The sequence below is a fragment of the Oenanthe melanoleuca genome, chromosome 19, assembly GCF_029582105.1.
Source record: "Oenanthe melanoleuca isolate GR-GAL-2019-014 chromosome 19, OMel1.0, whole genome shotgun sequence".
Taxonomy (NCBI): domain Eukaryota; kingdom Metazoa; phylum Chordata; class Aves; order Passeriformes; family Muscicapidae; genus Oenanthe; species Oenanthe melanoleuca.
In genome coordinates, this window is record NC_079352.1 from 10461387 (window position 1) to 10480261 (window position 18875).

The 18875-nt window shown below is 51.9% G+C and overlaps 3 protein-coding genes across 3 annotated transcripts; 1 reads left to right on the forward strand and 2 right to left on the reverse strand.

Moving 5' to 3' along the window:
* The first annotated feature begins 3807 nt into the window (after positions 1–3807).
* On the forward strand, positions 3808–5533 carry LOC130260832 (C-C motif chemokine 4 homolog). Its single transcript, XM_056506577.1, has 3 exons — positions 3808–4083; positions 4585–4699; positions 5118–5533. The coding sequence occupies exons 1-3, from the start codon at positions 4014–4016 to the stop codon at positions 5203–5205; spliced, it is 273 nt and encodes a 90-aa protein (XP_056362552.1). The 5' UTR covers positions 3808–4013; the 3' UTR covers positions 5206–5533.
* A 5767-nt stretch (positions 5534–11300) lies between these two features.
* On the reverse strand, positions 11301–16896 carry LOC130260830 (E3 ubiquitin-protein ligase TRIM39-like). Its single transcript, XM_056506574.1, has 6 exons — positions 16301–16896; positions 15531–15626; positions 13514–13744; positions 13387–13409; positions 12722–12834; positions 11301–12234 (listed from the first exon to the last, which is right to left on the reverse strand). Exons 1-6 carry the CDS (start codon positions 16736–16738, stop codon positions 11663–11665), a joined length of 1473 nt encoding a protein of 490 aa, XP_056362549.1. The 5' UTR covers positions 16739–16896; the 3' UTR covers positions 11301–11662.
* Positions 16897–17451: 555 nt separating this feature from the next.
* Positions 17452–18875, reverse strand: LOC130260831 (C-C motif chemokine 5-like). Its single transcript, XM_056506575.1, has 3 exons — positions 18666–18875; positions 18267–18381; positions 17452–17778 (listed from the first exon to the last, which is right to left on the reverse strand). Exons 1-3 carry the CDS (start codon positions 18736–18738, stop codon positions 17679–17681), a joined length of 288 nt encoding a protein of 95 aa, XP_056362550.1. The 5' UTR covers positions 18739–18875; the 3' UTR covers positions 17452–17678.

Genomic DNA, 18875 nt, shown 5'->3' on the forward strand with positions numbered 1-18875 from the left:
GGGATCCAGGGGCAGCCACAGCTTCTCTGGCACCCTGTGCCAGGGCTGCCCACCCTCACAGGGAACAATTCCTTTCTCATATCTGTTCTAACTCTACCCTCTTCTAGTTTTCATCCCAGCAGAGCTCTGAATTTTCAGCCTGGTCCTCCTTGTTCTCTCTGGGGGACTCAAAAATTATCTGAACGAGGTGGGCTGAGGATGCAGCCCCAGCAGAGACACTTTGTCTCATCCTCATGGACATTTGGGGTTTGAGGGATGCTGAAGGGGGTGGGTTGGGTATGTCTCAGCTCCTGAAGCCAGCAGTCAGGGTGAACCAGGGGCACAGCCCCACAGTCACCTCCCTAAGGCTTAAAAATTGCGAAAAATCAGGTTTTCCCTGTTTCTTTCTTTTCCTTTCATGCCACGAATGGAGAGGGGTGTGGGGCAAAGAAGCTTTTTTATTTCACTTTAATTTGCCTTGAAATACTGTAGACTTCATTCTCTTTGGTTTGCTGTGCTTCAAAAGAAAAGCCAGGAAAAATCTGCAGCTTCAGCCATTAGAAAGAAGGGCATTGCCTGTAATATTTTATTTTGTAAAATGCCTTTGCTGGAGAAGGATGGGACCTTTAGCAAGATACACATTTCTTATCAGCTATGACCAGCTTCCTGAGGTGACTGGCCATGCTCTCCCCTGGACCCCAGTCACTCTCACAGGCACAGCTTCTTACTGGAGTCAGTTCCAGGATGTGACATCATCTAAAAAATTCCAACATTTCTCCAGCGTCAAGAATGGTGGGGGTGAAATTTCTGGACACTTCTGGAATGTCACCAGTGCTGGAGGTGGAACAGGGCAGGATGGAGCTGCTGCAGGGACTGTGGATTTTGATGTAGGGGCAATTTCTGAACTCAGGGCATCTTTAATTACTTAATTTTCTGAGTGAATCCCAATTCCTCAGCATCAAACCCTGCTATAAATAGCAACATAGATCAGCCAGCCTCACCAGTTTTTTCCAGGTTCCCCTTTCATTCAAGACAGAGAATTTCCCTATTTCTGCTGTCACTGAACTTATTTTGGGCATTTGCTTTACACAGCACTTTCTCCTGGGATTTTTTGGGGGACTTGTAGAAAACCTCAATCATATCCCTCTATCTAAAACAGGGCAACATCAGTGAGACTCCTTCAATGACAAATCCCACTGATTCCAAGCACTGCCTGCTGGGTCAGGAATTCTGATGGGAAAACTTCCTTCCTACACCACCACTTTGCTGCATAATTATATTAATCACCCCAGAGATGCTCTAGCCCACTTTTCCCTCTCTTCCATGGTCATCTTCATGTCTCAAGGCTCCTCTCAGAGAAGATGGTTCCTTATCTGTGACACACTCAACCTCCCTTTCTGAAAGGGGCAAGAGCTGGAAGAGATTACATTCTTTTCGTCATCACTGGAATGTGGGGAGTGGGTAAGAAAACATTTTTAGGAGCATGTTACAACATCCCAGGGCATCACTGGCATGACTGTAACCTCCTGCCTCCAGCAGCTGGCCACGAGCTGGCAGAGTGGGATCTTTTGTCAGATTTCTGAGGAAGAATTAGATTCCAAGAAACCAAGCAACTTGGCTTTGGGGTTGGTTTTGGCTCTCAGCAGCAGAAAAGTTTCGGCCCTTACCAGTCCCCTGAAACACACATTACCTAAACTAAACTGATCCTAAACTGACTCAGAAAATTTTTGCTTTTATTAATTTCAAAATAGTGAGAATCCAAAATAATTTGGCATGTGCTTCCTGACAAAGGGATTAAGGCACAAAGGTGTCCAGCTGGCTGAAAGGAAAAGCTCTCATTGAAAACATTTGGATAATCAAAGCAGATCCTAGACAAATTCTTCTGTTTTCATGAAACTCGCCTTTTAGCAAAACACTTCTCCACATTTGGCACTGTGTGCCTCAGGAGCAGCACGGGAGCACTTGGCTGTAGATGCTGGCTCTCCAAGTGTAATCCAGAGATGCTTGAAGGCACAGTCAGAGGGGACAGCTCAGAGGCAAACCACACTCCTACATCCATGTCCAAGCTGTATTCCCTGAGCAGCCAGACAGGATCCAAGGGGGATGATGCTCACTCCCTCCCAGCCCAGCTGGCGTTCCCACCTCCTGCCTGGCTGGGTGCCCTGCATGTGGAGGCAGGCTCTCTCCTCATCTTCTCAGGATATTTGGAGACAAGCAAGAGAACAGTGAGGCAATGGGATCTGGACTGATGAGTGAGCCTGAAAGATGCCTCTCTGCAAGGGGCAAGATGGAAATGGGCCAGATCACCCATGGAAGGGGATGCTCAGCTTGGCAAGACCCCATTTGCTCCAGGGGTAGATCTGCCCTCCCCAGTCTGGGTGGGAGACCCACCACAGCTCCCACAGGACCGTCCGTGAGGGTGGGACAAGTCCGGGGCTCCTCCTGTGCCTTGTCCTCTGGAGCCCCCGCTGGCCACCTGGAGCATGGAGCAACGGGGCTGCTGGAGGGGGAGGGATTTTGGGAAAACACCAGGTTATTTACAGAAGGCTCCTGGGGCAGTAGCTGGAAACCTCTAATAGGAACAGGATGAGTCAGTAGCCTGTACTGCCAGGGGGAGTGCAGAGGTGCTGGGGTGAGGTTGGGTTGCTCCACTGTACATTATAAGCCTTCCTCTGGTATTCAGGAAGTCTCTATCACCATTCCATGATGTCTTGCAAATAACGAAATGGAGACATTCCCCCAGGAATGTCTGCGTTCCTGTAAAGAACAAATATCCTTCTAGGAACATCTCACTACAGCTGGACAGCCCTCAGCTCTTCCCAGAGCACTCCTCACCTCCCTGTCTGGCCTTTCCTCTCCTCCTCAGGGAGTCTGTCAGACCTCCATGGCTCTCTGTGTGGAGGTTGGTGGCTTCTTCCCAGTGACCCATCCCTGTCTCAGCCCTTGCCCAGCCTTCACAGAGCTCTTACTCTCTCCTATTCATTGTACTGCTTCCCCAGTCTGTGGTCATTTTCTCTCATCAGCTGAGACAGGATACTCTTTTCTTCCCAACATCCCAGTTTCTGTCCATGCTCTCACCCCACAATTAATCCGCTCATCATTTTCAGAATCACTGTTTCCTTCCTACCCTGCTCCTGGAACTCCTTCTGCCTCATCTTCAGGATTACAAGTCTCCACATGTCTTTCTCTGTATCCTCATGCCCAGACTGCCAGTAGCCCTTGAAATGTAATGTATAATCTGTATTTAAAAAGGTATAATTAAATTATAGGACCTTATAGGACCTGGAGTGCATCAGACAGTTCCAGGAGATAGCAAGTAGCCCAGTAGCAAGTAGCTCAGCTCTTCTTTCTCTTAAATTGAGGAGAAAACTTGAGTGTTTCAGTTTCTCAGACTCTTCTTTCATGCCCACCACTACCTATGCCAGTGCCTGCAGTGCTGTCACAGCAGGACATGCCCTGAGGTGCCTCCAGCCATGGGGAACACCTGCAGGACACTGGTGACAGCTCCCACCTCCTGCTCCTGGGGCAGAAAGGGCTTTGCAGATATGGGAGGGGAGAAGTCCATGGTAAAGGACACTTCAGTCTCTTTTTCCCTAACCAGCCTCTTTTCACTCATGCTCCTGGGCCCTTCCAGCACAGCTCTTGAATGGATACACTCTCCTCTCCAAGCTGCTGGGAAGGTTGGGTAATAGGGGACTTAACAAATGCAGGAACCCCCAGAGGAACTTCTTACTAAGGGACAGGCATGAGAGAAGCAGAAATAGCCACAGTGACTGTTTCATATCCTGTGTCACTGGGGAGGCACTGAATCAAGCAGGGAGCTTCACTCTTCCGGGGCTGGGGCTGCTCTGTTCCATCACGAGACTGCACCACAAGTGGACCCTGGTGGAAATTCCACCATGCCTACGCAAGCCACTGCATGGACCTCTCACCCCATAAATTGAGGGGCTGCTGATGGTCTCAGCATCAGACAGCGAAGAGGCTTCCAAGATACCTTTGCCTGCTCCAGCTCCAGCCAGCACTTCTCCCCCAACATGAAGGTGTCTGTGGTTGCTCTCGCCATTGTCATCACTGCCTTCTGCTACCAGACCTCTGCTGCTCCACGTAAGTCCAGGCTCTCCTCACCCTCCCTAAGGGGGACAGGAGAAATGTCTCTGCTGGGACAGCTCCTTCTGACAGCATTTCCAATCCAGGTCCCTCCCTCTATCCCACCATGTTTTGGCAGGTGCTCCAGGGCTGTGGGACAGGCACAGCACAAAGACCATTAGCATAAAAACTAAAGGTTTTTTAACCTTTTTAGGGTAAAAGTACAACCATGCCCCCTACTCCTGCTACAGGGGTCAAATGTGGGCACCCTGAGGCAGGCTAGGGCTGGCCATATTTGGGCTGGGAGATATTGCCTGGTGGCATGAGCTGTGTCAATGCCAGTTCAGGGTGAATCCAACAGGGGTGGAGGAAGAAGAAGGAACTGAAGGAAGAAGAAAAGACCCCATCTTTACCTCCTCCACCTCATCACTGCTCCCTAGACCCAGGGATGGGTGATCCCAGCTCCATGCCCAGTTCCCCATCCCTTGCCAGTGCTCATGACTGTCTTTGCCTTCACAGTTGGCTCTGACCCACCAACCTCCTGCTGCTTCTCCTACATCTCCCGGCAGCTGCCCCGCAGCTTTGTGAAGGATTACTATGAAACCAACAGCCAGTGCTCCCAGCCTGCTGTCGTGTAAGTCCCTCCTCCGGGGCAGGGGCGGTTTTGGGCTGGGGAGCTGGGGGGGAAAGGCCTTTTTCCAAAGACAGGGAAGGAAGGCTGGGGTAGACAAGAAGTACAAGGTGATGCTTGGAGCACAGAGGGCACACCCTGCTCCTACTCTACCCCTTTGCAGATAAAACTGGTGTCTGCTGGATTGGGTGGGCAAGGCATGAAGCTACTCATCCTTGGGAGAGGCTGGGCTTGGGCAAGGCCAGGCTGAATGGGGCTTGAAACAATCTGGTCTAGTGGAAGGTGTCCCTGCTCATGGCAGGGGGTGGAACAGGATAAGCTTTAAGGTGCCTTCCAACACAAACCATTCTGTAATTCCATGATCCTGTGATTCTCCATCCAGTGTTCTCCCACCAAAAACTGACTCCCTTGCACCCCACAGGTTCATCACCAGGAAGGGCCGGGAAGTCTGTGCCAACCCGATGGAGGACTGGGTCCAGCAGTACGTGAATGAGCTGGAGCTGGACTGAGGTCCTGGACAGATCCAGCTGCTCCATGTCCCCAACTGCTGGGATGGACGAGCGTGACCAACTGGGATCCACTGGAAGTGCTTCAATGTCATTTAGAGTTAGCTGAGAAACTGAAAACATTCCAAAATCCAACTAAATGTTCTGCTATTTAATTTTTATAGGAGAGGGATCAGGTGCAATAACTCTGAGATAAAAAATTTTATTTAATATATACATATATTTTATTTTTTTTAACAGTAGACTCAGGTTATATTTTATGTGTTTAAGTAATCCTATTTTTGACACAAAATTAAATTCCAATGTCAATAAATAAATATTTTTGTAAGAACCTGCTGTGTTTGCCTCTCTTACCATCCTTTGGGATGACAAGCTGAAATTATAGTAGTGACAAGAAGTTCTTTATTTCCTTTTCCACACTGTCAAAACTCTTACAAGCTTTCTGTGTCTGAACATCCTGTTTTGCAAAATAATAACAAGAAAGGCCATGAAGGAAGAGTTGTGAGAAGGGCAGGGATTACATTCAGGTAATTTGTCTCAAGCTTTTTGTAAGGTATTTAATTTCCATTCATTATGACAATTGGAAGCTCATTAAATTCTGTTGCTGGCCCTATTATAATCAATCAAAATATTACCTTTAGGGGCTGAAATTTAACATAATGGGTGTTTTAGGGAAAGCTTTCTGAGAGCTACAGCTAAAACGGATCAGCTATTTCTAGGGCTGGGAGTGGGAAAAGTATGTTTCACTGCAAGAATTTTAGAATTATTTCATTAAGCTCTCATTTAGCTGGGACATGAAGCTTGGCAGATATTCCTGCTCAGTAATACCTTGACTCCAAAACCCTGCTCATCTCTGGAGATGCCTGTCCAAAAATGACCATGCTCCCAGCCCTGGGCAGGACCTGCCCCTGCAAGAAAGCATCTCTCCTGGTTCCCCCTGGAGGTGAAGGAGATGGAGCCCACCTTAGTGGAGGCATTTCCCACATCCCTGATGGCATTTCCCACACCATTGATGGTATTCAGAATGTTCTGACCAGCTCTGGACAGGCTCTGTTGGATCAGTAAGGTGGATTTGGGTTCCTCCTGACTGGATCTCTGGTGCAGTCCATGGAAAAATGCTCGAAGTCACCCCAGAGCATTTCCATACTGGATTTGGGATTTCAAACATAAACACCAGTGGGGCACAGGGGAGCAGAGCAGGAGGCAGCCCTGGGGAGGGGTGACCTTGACCAGAGGGGGAATGGTGAGCAGGGACAGGAGGCTCAGGTGGGGCTGGGAGGGATTGGGGGACACAGGTATGTCTAGGGGAGAAAAGAACACATCACTTGGGGAACTGCAGCCCCCAGCTCCTCAGCCCATGGGGCCCTGTGGATCCCATCAGTCATCCTACCCAGTGCTGACTGCATCCACCTTAAAATAGCATCCTGGCAGGAGGGGAGTGAGGTAGAGAGCAGGACCAGAGCCCCCTTCCCTGAGACGCTGCTGGGAGGGGAGGGAGCCCATGGCTGGGAGTTTCAGATGGACATTGCCAGCTGCATGTGAAGGTGAAAGCCTGAACTCCACCAGACCCTGCACACTCCAGGGCCAGCTCCAGAAGGAGGGCTCATCAGGGCCAGGAAAACATCTTGGCCACTGTGTACCAGCCACCCTGGGTGCTCCCTGGGTGCGCCCTGGGCAGATTCACCCTGAGGACTGAGACTGGCACAAAGCCTAGTGCCCAGAGCTGACCTCTCTCCAGGGACAGCTGGAGCAGGAGACAGGAGGGGGAAGATCTGTGATGGGATTATCCCAAAATCACTTGAGCCTCCACAGTCCTTCTTGGATACAAGCCTGCCTGGCCCTGTGGCACTGGGAGCAGTCCCACAGCCCCAGGGTTTCTTCTGGAAGGGCACAGGCTCATCCCGGGAGCACCATCCATCCCGGCACTGCTGAGCCTGCAGACAGAGCCCCTGATGGTGTCCAAAGCAGCTGGGCTGCACTGCAGCCTCCCCGAGGTGCTTCAGCTGCCTCCTGCCGCTATGCCGGGAGCTGCTGGAGCCGCAGTCACTCACGGCTGTCCTGATCCTGCACCACCTACGTGTGACGTGCACCTCCTACACGGCTCAGAGGAGCCAGCGAGGAGCTGTGACTGCACACCCTGCAGAGAGGCGAGAACTGAGCACGTCCTGCAGAGGATGAGGAGGGCCCCACGGCAGGCAGGGGCTGCAGTACCCATGGCACCATCAGCTCAAACCCTCATCCAGGGATCACCCTGCCTCAAGCACTGGATATATTTGTGTTTGGTGTTGCTGGTTGAGGCTGATTTTGCTGCTAGAGCTGAGAGGAGACCCTCACCACTGTGCAATCCTTGGGTCACAGAATTATGGAATCATAAAATCATGGAATAGTTTTGGTTCAAAGGGATCTTAAAGCTCATCTCATTCCACCCCCTGCCATGGGCAAGGACACCTTCCACTGTCCCAGGCTGCTCCAAGCCCTGTCCAGCCTGGCCTTGGGCACTTCCAGGGATCCAGGGGCAGCCACAGCTGCTCTGGGCACCCTGTGCCAGGGCCTCACCACCCTCATAGTGAAGAGATTTTTCTCCTTAGGAAGCTCATGCCTGGGGCTCAGGGCTAACTGTGATATTCATCCCTCCCCTAAGTAACCTCATGGAGTGCTCAAGCAGATGGACACCAGAATGACAGAATATGTTGAACTGGAATGGATCCTTAAGCTCAAGGCAACAGATAAAGAGAAAAGTGGGGCTAGGACCAGGAGAGTGGTTTTCTGGGGAATTTTCTCTGGATTCAGATCAAAACAAGAACAGTGCTGTCAAGGTTTTGGAATTTATAAACTACTCATCCTGAAACCAGAGCGTGGTATTTACTGACTGTTATGCATAATGCATATAAAAACAATACTTTTTTTTTTGTTTTTGGGGATTGGTTTGTTTGGTTTTGTTCATTTTGTTTTAATTTTGACAAAAGTTCTGGCCAAGCCTAGTTGTGAACAAAAATTCAATCATTATTATGATAAGAATAGAATTATTATTATAATTATTATTATAAATATATGTGCACATGTCTCCATATTTACTGTTTACATCACTGCAGTGTGTCTGTAGGCATTTTGAGGCCAGAGGAGTTGGAGGCTGGAGTCCACCATCTCACAGAAGGAGCTGGGTTGTGTTGACAGGGAGATGGATTGAAGCCAGTCAAGTTTCCTAAGCTGAGCTTTTACATCTCCACTTTTCAGGGAGGAATTAGACACACTGAAGGCAAAATGTTTGTGCACCCAAAATGCCAATTCCATGTCTTCCTCCCCATCCCAGGGCCCTGGTTTGCCACAGGGAGGGGAGGCTCAGTCCTGCATTCAGAGCAGTTCTTCCCAGAGACACCATGAGCAGGGGTTGTGTCACTTCTGAGGGGCCAGAATCCAAAATTACAATGTAAAAGGGGATAGGTTTGTATGCTGCACACAAAAGTAGTGTTTTCCTAAAGTGAAAAGATGTCCCAGACTTCCAGGGCTAGGGAAGACACAGAAGTACTACAAAAGAAATTGTGCCTGGCTATCACCTTCCCTGTGACAGCCATCAAAAAGCATGAGTGGCCATGAGGACTCAAAAGAACATTTCTGCTGAGTTCTTAGAAAGACACAGACAATGACTCACATCCCCCTGAGATGATGAAGCATTTTCTTCTAGAAGAGAAAGATGCCACATTTCTGAGAAAGCACATTTCTAAAGCTGCAGGTCTGTTTAATGTGCTGAATCTTAACAGAGGACACTTGTACCAATGGCTCAGAAAAACAGTAACACCCAATCCATGGTCCCTCTGCCAGATGTGGCATCTCAAGGGATTCCTGCCTGCAGCCAAACCACACCCCTTGAGCAGAACCTTGGCTGGGGTAATAGCTGGATTCAATGACCTTAGAGGTGTTTTCCAACCTGAAAAATTCCATGATTCTACAATTCTCTGCTGTGCTGTGCAGCCATTCCCTCTGGATGAGGCTAAGCAGGATCTGGTCCTTGCAGGACAGGCAGGCTGTAACCAGACATCAATGCATTGCCACTGAGGACAGGGCCAAACTCAACTTGCCATGGCTTAGAGAGAAATCCTGCTTGCAAATCACCCCAGGATGAGTTCAGGGCAGCAGGGAGCTCCCAAAGCCAGATCTCAGTGCTCCCAGCTGCTCTCCAGCTGCCCATTGCCAACCAGTCTGGAATCAGAGGGCAGACTGGTATCTGCCTCAAGCAGTTCCTTAGTAGCAGATGATGCAAAGTCCACCAGACAGAAAATCTGGGAGCCGACTCAGAGATATATCATACCTTTGACCTCCACTGTCCTTGCCAGGGGAGGCAGATTCACGATTTCTAGAAACACTTTGGATGCTGCATTGGAGTGAGTTCACATCCTTTCTGCTCATTCATTTTTTCCCCTACTTGCAAGATCTCTGAATTGTTGCACTTCCTTCTGCTTCTTCTGGAAACACTTCACCCCCTCAGCACTGCAACAAGTGCCACTCGTCTGTCACTTGCCAGGATCAGATTGCTCTGGACAGTTTCTATTCCATCACCTCCTCCCACCCTGTTTCAGTGACATTTAACCTGGATCCTTCCCTGCACAACAGGTTTCCGTGGCTGTCCTCACCACTCCCTTAACCAACTGCCTCTGCTTTCAGCAGAGGCCTCAAAGTTCATGTCCTTTCTTATCTCCTCAGGCTCCATAAACTCCCTCTCTACTGAGTGGATGTAAGATCACAATCTCCATTTAGTATCTCCAGGGTGTCAGTGCACTGCAGGGTCCACTGAGATCTATCCCCCTTCTCCTTCCTGTGATGTGGCAAAGCTGTGATTGTGTTTGTATCACTAGTCTGTTGTCTCTCTTGTGCAGCCTCTAAAAGAAAGATCCTGAAGGACTGTGGGACTCTCCAAAACACAGCAAAACTCAGCCAAAAAAACCTGCTCTCCAAGTCCAGCTGATTTTTCACTAGAAGACTCCTAAAGCATTATCCAGGATATCCCCAGAGAATTGGAGAGAGACAATTTTCAAGGGATGGAGGGACAGGACTCAGGGAATGGCTTCCTACTGCCAGAGGGCTGGGTTAGATGGGATATTGGGAAGAAATCCTTCCCTGTGAGGGTAAGCAGGCCCTGGCACAGGGTGCCCAGAGAAGCTGGGGCTGCCCCTGGATCCCTGGAAGTGTCCAAGGCCAGGCTGGACAGGGCTTAGAGTAGCCTGGGACAGTAGAAGGTGTCCCTGCCCATGTCAGGAATGAGATGAGCTTTAAGGTCCCTTCCAACTCAAACCAGTCTGGTACTCTATAATAAATTGTGCTGATCACTTCAGACTGTATTACCCAATCTCAATTTATTTGCATTGAATCAGCCTTCCCATTGAGCAGCTTCTTGATTTCTGTCTGAAGGACAGGATGCACAGCTACCCCAGATGGTAGTCCAGGGCTGGTGGCACTGCTTGCAGCCCATGTACCATAGGGCTGTGTTTTGTGCACCCAGGGCAGTGTCTCCTGCCTCCTGGCCCTGTGCAAAGAGACCATGGCCCCATTCAGGTTCAGATGAGCTTTTCCTCTGGTCACATGCTGGCAGCCCATTCAAGGCAGCAAGACAGTCTGGAGGAGAAGGGATGTCCCAGGGGATGGACAGACCAAAGGTGAACATTGGAAACAAAGTTTGGGCTATTTTTCTTTCTCTGAGTCTTGCAGCCCTGAAGTATCCCTGTCCTGAGGTGGACAGCTTCCCACACTTGGAGGTTTCCCACCCATGGGGTTTTGAGGAGGGTTGGAGGGGCTGGAGCTGATAGACCTGGAGGGGATCATCTGACCAGGGGACCAGAGACAGCAACCCAGGGACCACCCACACAGATGTCCTCTCTCTTCACTCAATGCCCCCACACCACAAGGCTGGAGAGAAGCCACCACAGAGGCAGCTGCCACTTGCAAATCTCTGCCTGGAGAGTGCTGCTGTGTCCCACAGATGCCTCAGTGGGATCTCTCAAGGACCCTCTCTGGGCTGAAGAGGACTAGGTTCAGCAGCACCTTTTGCCTTCTGAGATATTTTGGAGTAGCAGCACTACAAACCCACACTATTAGCCACACAAGGCTCCCCAAATCAAGCCTTTATTGCCTTATTCCAGTACAATTCACACTAAAGTCGGCACTACATGGCAGGCTGGGCACATAACCTGTTCAGCAGCCTGTGAGGTGAGAATCAGGGCATCAGTGACCAGGGTACTCCCCTGTCCCCACCAGTGGCACATCCCTGCTTCAAAGTGCCTTCCCAACACATGGCACACAGGGGGTGTCACACACAGCAGGTCACCCCACCAGCCAGAACCATGTGAGAATCCTGCCAGGACACTCACCAGAGCACTGAGGTTTTTCCCTAGTGCTGCCCCACTCACAGGGAGAAGCTGGTTGGGCTCCCAGGTCTCTGCCCACCAGTGACAAACCAGGGCAGCCACTCTCACAGGATGATGCATCCAGTCCCCTGTGGGTCCCTGACCCAGGAGATCACCAAGGGTTCTGCATTTCTGCCCCCCAAAAAGGCGCCCAGGAAAAAGAGAGGCCGGAGGTTGCCTGAGAACTTGTCAGTGAAGGTGTAGATGTGGGAGCGGTCGCTGACGTTGTAGAAGGAGATCTCTCCCGCCTCGTAGTCCAGGAAGATCCCGACGCGCCGGGGCCTCACGCTCAGGGTCAGGGGCGAGCTGGGTACGCTCAGGGCCTCGTAGGTGCCCCCGTTCCGCAGCCGCAGCACCCAGTAACCATTGTTGGGGGAGAAGAGGACAGAGCCTTTCCTGCCAGCAGCCTCCCGGCACAGCCCCAGGCCCCATTCGGGCTTGTCTCCCACCTGCACCTCCCAGTAGTGGCGGCCCGAGAAGAAGGCTGGAGTGCCCAGCACCACCGGGGCGCTGCTGAACCTCTTAGAGTTGTCAAAGAGGGACAAAAGCAGCTTCTTGCTCCCACGTCGGACGCTCTTGCGGTCCTCGGACACAGTGAGGTCTGGGTGTGCCGTCTCTGGGTCCAGAATCACATCCACTGGAGAGAGAGAGGGATGGATGGATGCACAAGGCTTCAGGCATCTGCAGGCACAGACACAAGCAGGTGCCTGTGGCCTGGATGCTGAGCTCTCCCAAACTGTCCCACATCCCACTATTATTTGCTCATGGTTTTGCACAGCTCCCAGCACTGCCTGCCAGTGGGGAAGTGCAATATAGAAAATCAGCCACATAAAAATATTTGGTGTCAGGCTGCAGAGCCAGGGAAGAATGAGGGGAGTTCCACAGCTTCAGAAAGAGCAAGAAAGCAAGAGGTCATGGGCAACATGGCCCTTGAAACCTCCAAGGGACGTTTTGGGCTTCAGGGTCGCCTCACAATCCATCCAAGACAGCAACAAAGGTCTTCCCACCATGAAACCAACCTGAACTCATCAGTGCACACACTGGGAGCAGCTAGACAAAGCTTGTTGGAAAAACCTCCCTATGCCCCAACCAGAGCCCAATTGTGCCAGGAGCTGCCCCTTCACCTTTGAACTTCTTCAGCATGTCCCTCATGCCCAGGCAGCGCTCAGGAATGCTGTAGTTTTCCTTCAGGGTCACAGACACAGCCTTGAGGGATTGGAACTTTACCCCTTCACACCTGAAGAAGAGAGGGATACCCAAGGGCTGTATCCAGAGCCAGTGCCATGGCCACTCTGGCCAGGAGGGGTGTTAATGCCCTTTTGTAGGCACCATAAAACCACTGCCTCCCTGGAGCTCTATCTGAGAAGAACACCAGGGATTATTACTTGCATATTGGCAATCCAAATAAGATCAGAGTTAAATACAGGGAGCAGCAGTGCCAGGCCTGGGGAGGGAAGGAACAAAGCCACTGGGCAGCACATCCCTTAGGAGGGGACACAACTCACATGTCACAAGCCAGGCAAGACCTTGGCTCTGAGCCTCTGGAGAGATTGTCTTAGTCCCTCCTGTGTCTACCCCAGGAGGACCAAAGCAGATGCTGGGCAGGAGGATGGGGTGGCTGTTGTGGAACAGATACAAACATCTGCCTCAAAGCCTGGAGGAGCCAGGACAGTAAGAGGAACAAGGAATAACCATGGGTACCTGCCAGGAATCATCATAGGTACCTACCAGGAATAATCATGGCACCTACCAGGATTAATCATGGCACCTACCAGGAAAAATCACCCACCTGCTCAGGATGCTTTTCATGTCCTAGAAGAAGACAAAAACGACTCTGAGTTTGACTGGGCCAAGTCACCCACTCAGGTGACAAAGGCACCAGGGCTGAGTTAGTGGTGCGGGTGGCAAAGCCTGACCTTGAGCAGCCCATCAGCTGGCTGCTGGCTCTTCTCCTTTATCTCCAGGATCAGCTCCTCCAACAAGCACTTCTCCTCCACCAGCCTGGCCAGGTTTTCATTGATCAGCAGCAGAATCTGCTTCTCTTCCTCCTCCAGTTTCTGGAGCAGTAGCTTCTCCTCATCAGCCAGCAGCCGATGCAGCTTCCCAAACTCACTCACAATCCTCTCCCGTGTTTTCTTTACTGTCTCCTTGGGATAAGAAGATTCATGGGGTGAACGTTATCCAGGCAGCCGGGACAGAGCCAGATGCTCCGGCATCCATGCCTGGCATCAGGCCCTGGGAAAACACCACATTTTTGTGGTAAGTGCATGAATTTAAAAACCAGATGGAAGCAAACTTGTGCTTCCACCTCACTGGAGTTCCAACTCCACATCTTTAGTTTACCAGCAGAAGGACTTTGCCTGGGGCACTTCTGCTCAGCTGGATGTTGGGCTGCAAGGAGGTGCCCTCAGGTGTTGGGGTAAGTTTTTATTACAACTCATACCTCCAGCCAAATCCAGTCTAATAAACTGCTTATGCAGGTGGACAATGCTGGGAAAATTCCCAGTAAAGGGCAAGAGGTAGAAAAATCATAGAATCATGGAATGGTTTCAGTTGAAGGGATCTTAAAGATCATTTGCTTCCACCCCCTGCCATGGGCAGGGACACCGTCCGCTAGACCAGGTTGCTCCAAGCCCAATCCTGGAGCAAGGATGGTGGCCTTGGAACATCCATCCAGGGATGAGGCAGCCAAGCATCTTTGGGCAGCCTGTGCCAGGGCCTCAGCACCCTCACAGGGAGAAATTTCTTCCTTGTATCTAATCTAAATCTCCCCTCTTTTAGTTGAAGATAGTTCCCTCATGTCCTGTCGCTATCTGCCATGTAAAGAAGCCCTGGGGCTGTGGAGGGATGGAAAAGCAGAGACCAGGAGGCTCCCCAGGTGAGGAGGTGAAGAGCCAGTGACTGGCAGGGTCTGCCAGTGCTTTAGGGTTTTTCATCTCATCCCTAAAAACTGGCTGGAAACCTGAAGCTGTGGAAAGACACTCTGCAGTGAGCCTGGGCCAGGAAACCTCAGACTGAAGAAGATAAAGGAAAGGAAACTGAACTCCATTTTTTTTCCCATCCAAGTACAGCATTCCTTGTACCTGAGTCATAAGCCAGGACAGCCTCTTCCCCTCACCATTCACATAGGACTTTTTGCTCTTTTTGCTATAAAAGCACAACCAGAGGAAGCTGGAGGCAGCTGAGCCACAGCCCTGAGCCTTGACTCAGGAAGATGGGAGGACAGTGACACAGCTCTCTCAATCTCTGTCCCTCTGCCCCAACGGGTACAGAGGGCTCACAGGGACATCCTCAAAATCCACCACCACTTGTCTGGACTGCCACAGGCAAGGAAGCTGAGCAACAAACTAGGGGAGTTCAGAGAAAAACCTGTTTTTCCTGCCAGAGCTGATTAACCATCGACTCAAATTCAGGGCTGGATAACTCATCCAGCAGTTTCATTTCCTTTTCTGTAGTTACTTTTACTTTCCAGCTTTCACCCCAAGGGACTTGAAATGCAGCTGTTTGCTGGTGTCTGCTCTTCCCAGAACTGTCTGGAGTCAGGCAGAGGTGCAGTAATTCAGCTTTTTTTTTCTTACGAAAACATTTCTGGCCCCTGTTGCTGTAGAGTAGAGCTCACTTAGCTTGGGACTCAGGCATATGTTGTAAAACAAAAGGCAATAAAAAATAGCACATGTCTATTTATTTAACCAGCATAAAGTCCTCATGATTCCAGGGATGTGGCATTCTGCTCCTTGCAAACCTTTTTATGGAGCCACACACACACTGAGCCTGGCTTCCAGCATTGTTCCTACATGTGACAGTGGGACATAGGAACACAACCTGGAGACAATGATAAATCTGTGTCCCCAGACAAGACCATTCAGGGTGGCTTTTTTTAAAAATCCTGATATCTCTGAAGCTCATTCTTTAAGAATTAAGACAGGCACCTGCCTTGCACTCTTGGGTTTTCATCCTTTCTGCTGACTCACGCTTCTTCACCTCCTCCACTTCCTTCAAAAGATTCTCCAGGGATTTCTGAAGTTTGACCTGGAAAGAGGAAAAATGGGCTCAGCTCACCCCAAGAAGCACCCGCTGAGCACTGCAGGTTGGCTGGGTCCCCTCTGCCTGGGGGAGGACACTGACCCGGTGCCAGGCAGTGCCAGCACTGGCACCCGAACCAAGCAGCTGTGCTCTTCACTCCGCTCGCAGTGTTAACCCTCCCCATGCTCCTCAGGCTTCCCCTACGTTTTTCCTTACTATTAAGGTTCTGGAGACCAAAGTGACAGCCCTTTTTCAATGCTAGGGTGAAGGCTGAATGGTGGCACTGCCAGGATCATAGCTGGGATGTGGAGTTTGGGTGCCAGCTTTCCTCCACCGAGGCAAAATGTCCTCAGGGACCCATGGGCTCAGCGTCTGCAGGGGGTGTGAATGGGCAGGGAGCCAGGCTGCCTCCCTGAGCTGGATGGACGGGGTGAGCCTGGGCTCCAAACCAACGATTTGGAAGATAGGTGGGTCCAGCCTTATCCCTGCAGCGAGGGCGGCTGGAGGGCAGCTGAGGGGCGGCTGTGGGGGGAGGGAGGGGAGGGGATCGTCACCGTCTGCGCCACCCCTTCTTTTCCTGTCCCAACGGTGCCACTGGGCGTGCTGGGGTCCCGGCGGCCGCACACCCCGTGCCAGAGCGCCTCGGGGCAGGACGGGCCCGGTGCCTCAGCCGGCCCTACCTTGTAGACGTGCGCCGCCTCCTCGATGGGGTAGACGGTGTGCGGGCGGTGGAGCAGGGACTCCCGGCACACCACGCAGATGAGCTCCTCGTCCTCCTCGCAGAACAGCTTCAGGCGCTCGTCGTGCTGGGGGCACAGAGGGGTGCCCAGCTCCAGCTCGGGCCCCGGGGCGCCCCGCAGCCCCAGCTGGCGGATGCTCTCCACGATGTTGGCCAGCTGCCGGTTGGGTCGGAAGCCGCTGCGGTGGCAGGAGGCCCGGCACTGCGGGCAGGAGAAGGGCCCGTCGGCCCACAGCCCCTTGTCCTGGCAGTGCTTGGCGATGCAGCCCCGGCAGAAGTTGTGGCCGCAGTCGATGCTGACCGGCTCGCTCATGTACTCCAGGCAGATGGGGCAGATGGCCTCCTCCTGCAGCCGCTCCAGGGCACCTGCCAGCGCCATGGGGCCCGCTGGTCGCGACGGGCCCTGCGCTCGCCCCTCGGCAGCCGGCACAGGCGGGCCCGCGGGAAGGCACGGCCCACGGCGAGCAAGGACCGCCAGTGCCAGGAAAGTCTGCAGGGCGAGCCGGCCTTGCTGCCGGCTAGCGCGGGCCACTGAGCCTCCGGGCTGCCGGGGGAGGAGCTGGCAGCGGCCGGGACAGCTGCGGCCGGCCCCAAGGCTGGCACTGCCTCGGCCCGGCGGGCACGGCCCGGAAAGCCCCCGCGGGGACAGCGGCACACGGCAGGACGCGCCAGAAATAACCCGGGCCAGCGACAGCCCCGGGCCGGCACGGTGCCGGAGATGGGGTCGGGCCTGCTGTTGGCTGAACTCAGCAGCCCGTGGATCCCCTGTGGCACCTGCCCGCTGCCCAAAGATGTTTGCCGAGCTCAGGGACCCCTCTCCACGCCAACAGTTGTGCCAGAACATCCCCCGTGACACACACCCAATGCAGAGAGCCGAGAGTTTGGGAATGTGCTGGGGCAGGAGGGACAGGGAGGGTGAGAAGTGCTCTCCCATGCATGCACAGAGGGGCTGGGGGACAACCAGGCGTCACCCCATCACCCACAGACCTTCGAGTGTCAGCCCTGGCTCCTTTCCAGCCACTGCTATGCACCCCAATCTCTGTGGAGCATCCCAAGAACCACTGGGAGAAGTTGCAAGTTTTGCTCCTTTTTATTATACAAAAATAACTTCAACACATTCAGTACAAATGAGAATGAAAAGTTTCACTGAAAATGCCAAATAAATTAAGACTGCCTTTGCACAACCTTAAATAAAAGAGCTAAACACTGAGTTAAATACACTGCCAAATTCCCAGGCAATGAGAAAATGGAATATGTCTCGGAGGTGTCCATGAGAGCAGGTCCTTGAAGAAGTGATGCTTGGAGAGAGCAGGTATTACTCATCCACTGTGCTCCTTGTCCTTTAATTGTTTCATTATGTCCTGGACCCATTTGTCATTAGGGTTGGCACAGACGAGCTTGTCCTTGATGGTGGTAAATCTGGAAAAGGAAATCCAGGAGGAGAGGAGAGGGAAAGGAAAACAGAGAGGGAAGTGGGACCACCTGCTCCACAGCACCAGTGAAGCCCACCAGACACCTCTACAGGCTGCAAAATGGCCTTAGAGAAATGAGGTGGGGGTGGCTCCATGTCCTTACAGGTGTCCTGCTCTCTGCCACTTAAGCCAATTGTCCCCAGCATCTCTACATCTGAGACACCATCCTGGCTGAGTCCCGCTATCTGGGGTGAGAGGGGTGACCAGCAAAAGCTCTTTTGGCTCAAGTCTAATAGGGAAGTCAACAAACTAGCTGCCTGGGATGTGGGATTGCCCTCTGATGTGTTCCCAGGCTAGATGTTCCTCAGATATGTTCTCCTCATATGGGAGAGCCCTGCCCAGTGCTTTCCATGTCAGGATGAGCTATGATGTGGGGTTCCCTGACAATCTCAGGACAAACAGAGTCCCCAGAAGCAGGGAAGGGGATCTACTCACATCACAGCTGGCAGGGAGCAGTGGCTGCCTGTCTGCTCATACTTCACCACAAGGCTCAAAGGCAACGGTCTGGTGATGTACTCAACACAGCAGGGACCATAAAAGTTGAGAGAAACTGGAAGAGAAGTTTTCTGATTACACCAGATCAAGAAGAGTGCCAGTGGGGAGAAGTAAGGGTAAGAAGTAAGGGTCAGAAGATGAGAAGATCCCCACTGGAGGAAGTGCTGCTCCCATAGTGGGCTCCCACCATAGCCATCTTCCCCTCAGGGAGCCAAGGTAAGACAGGCCTCTCCTTTCCCACAGCAGATGCTGGTAAGAGAGAGCTGCCAAGCATTACTAGACCTTATACAACAGGCAGAAAGAGAAGAGAGCTCCTTGGAGAGGAGAGACTGGACTCACGTGGAGAAGAGGAGGCCTGGTAGCAGAAGACAACCACAAAAAGTACAGAAAGGGCTGCTGTGAAAGTCTTCATGGTACTGTTGGGTGGAGATGAATTGGAGGAGTGAGGCTAGACTGTTGCAGTGTCCCTCGCTGTGCCTGGTGTGGGATCCCTGGGTTCAGCCCTCTTTATATAGGGAGACAGCAACCAAGGACGGAAACATGATGGAA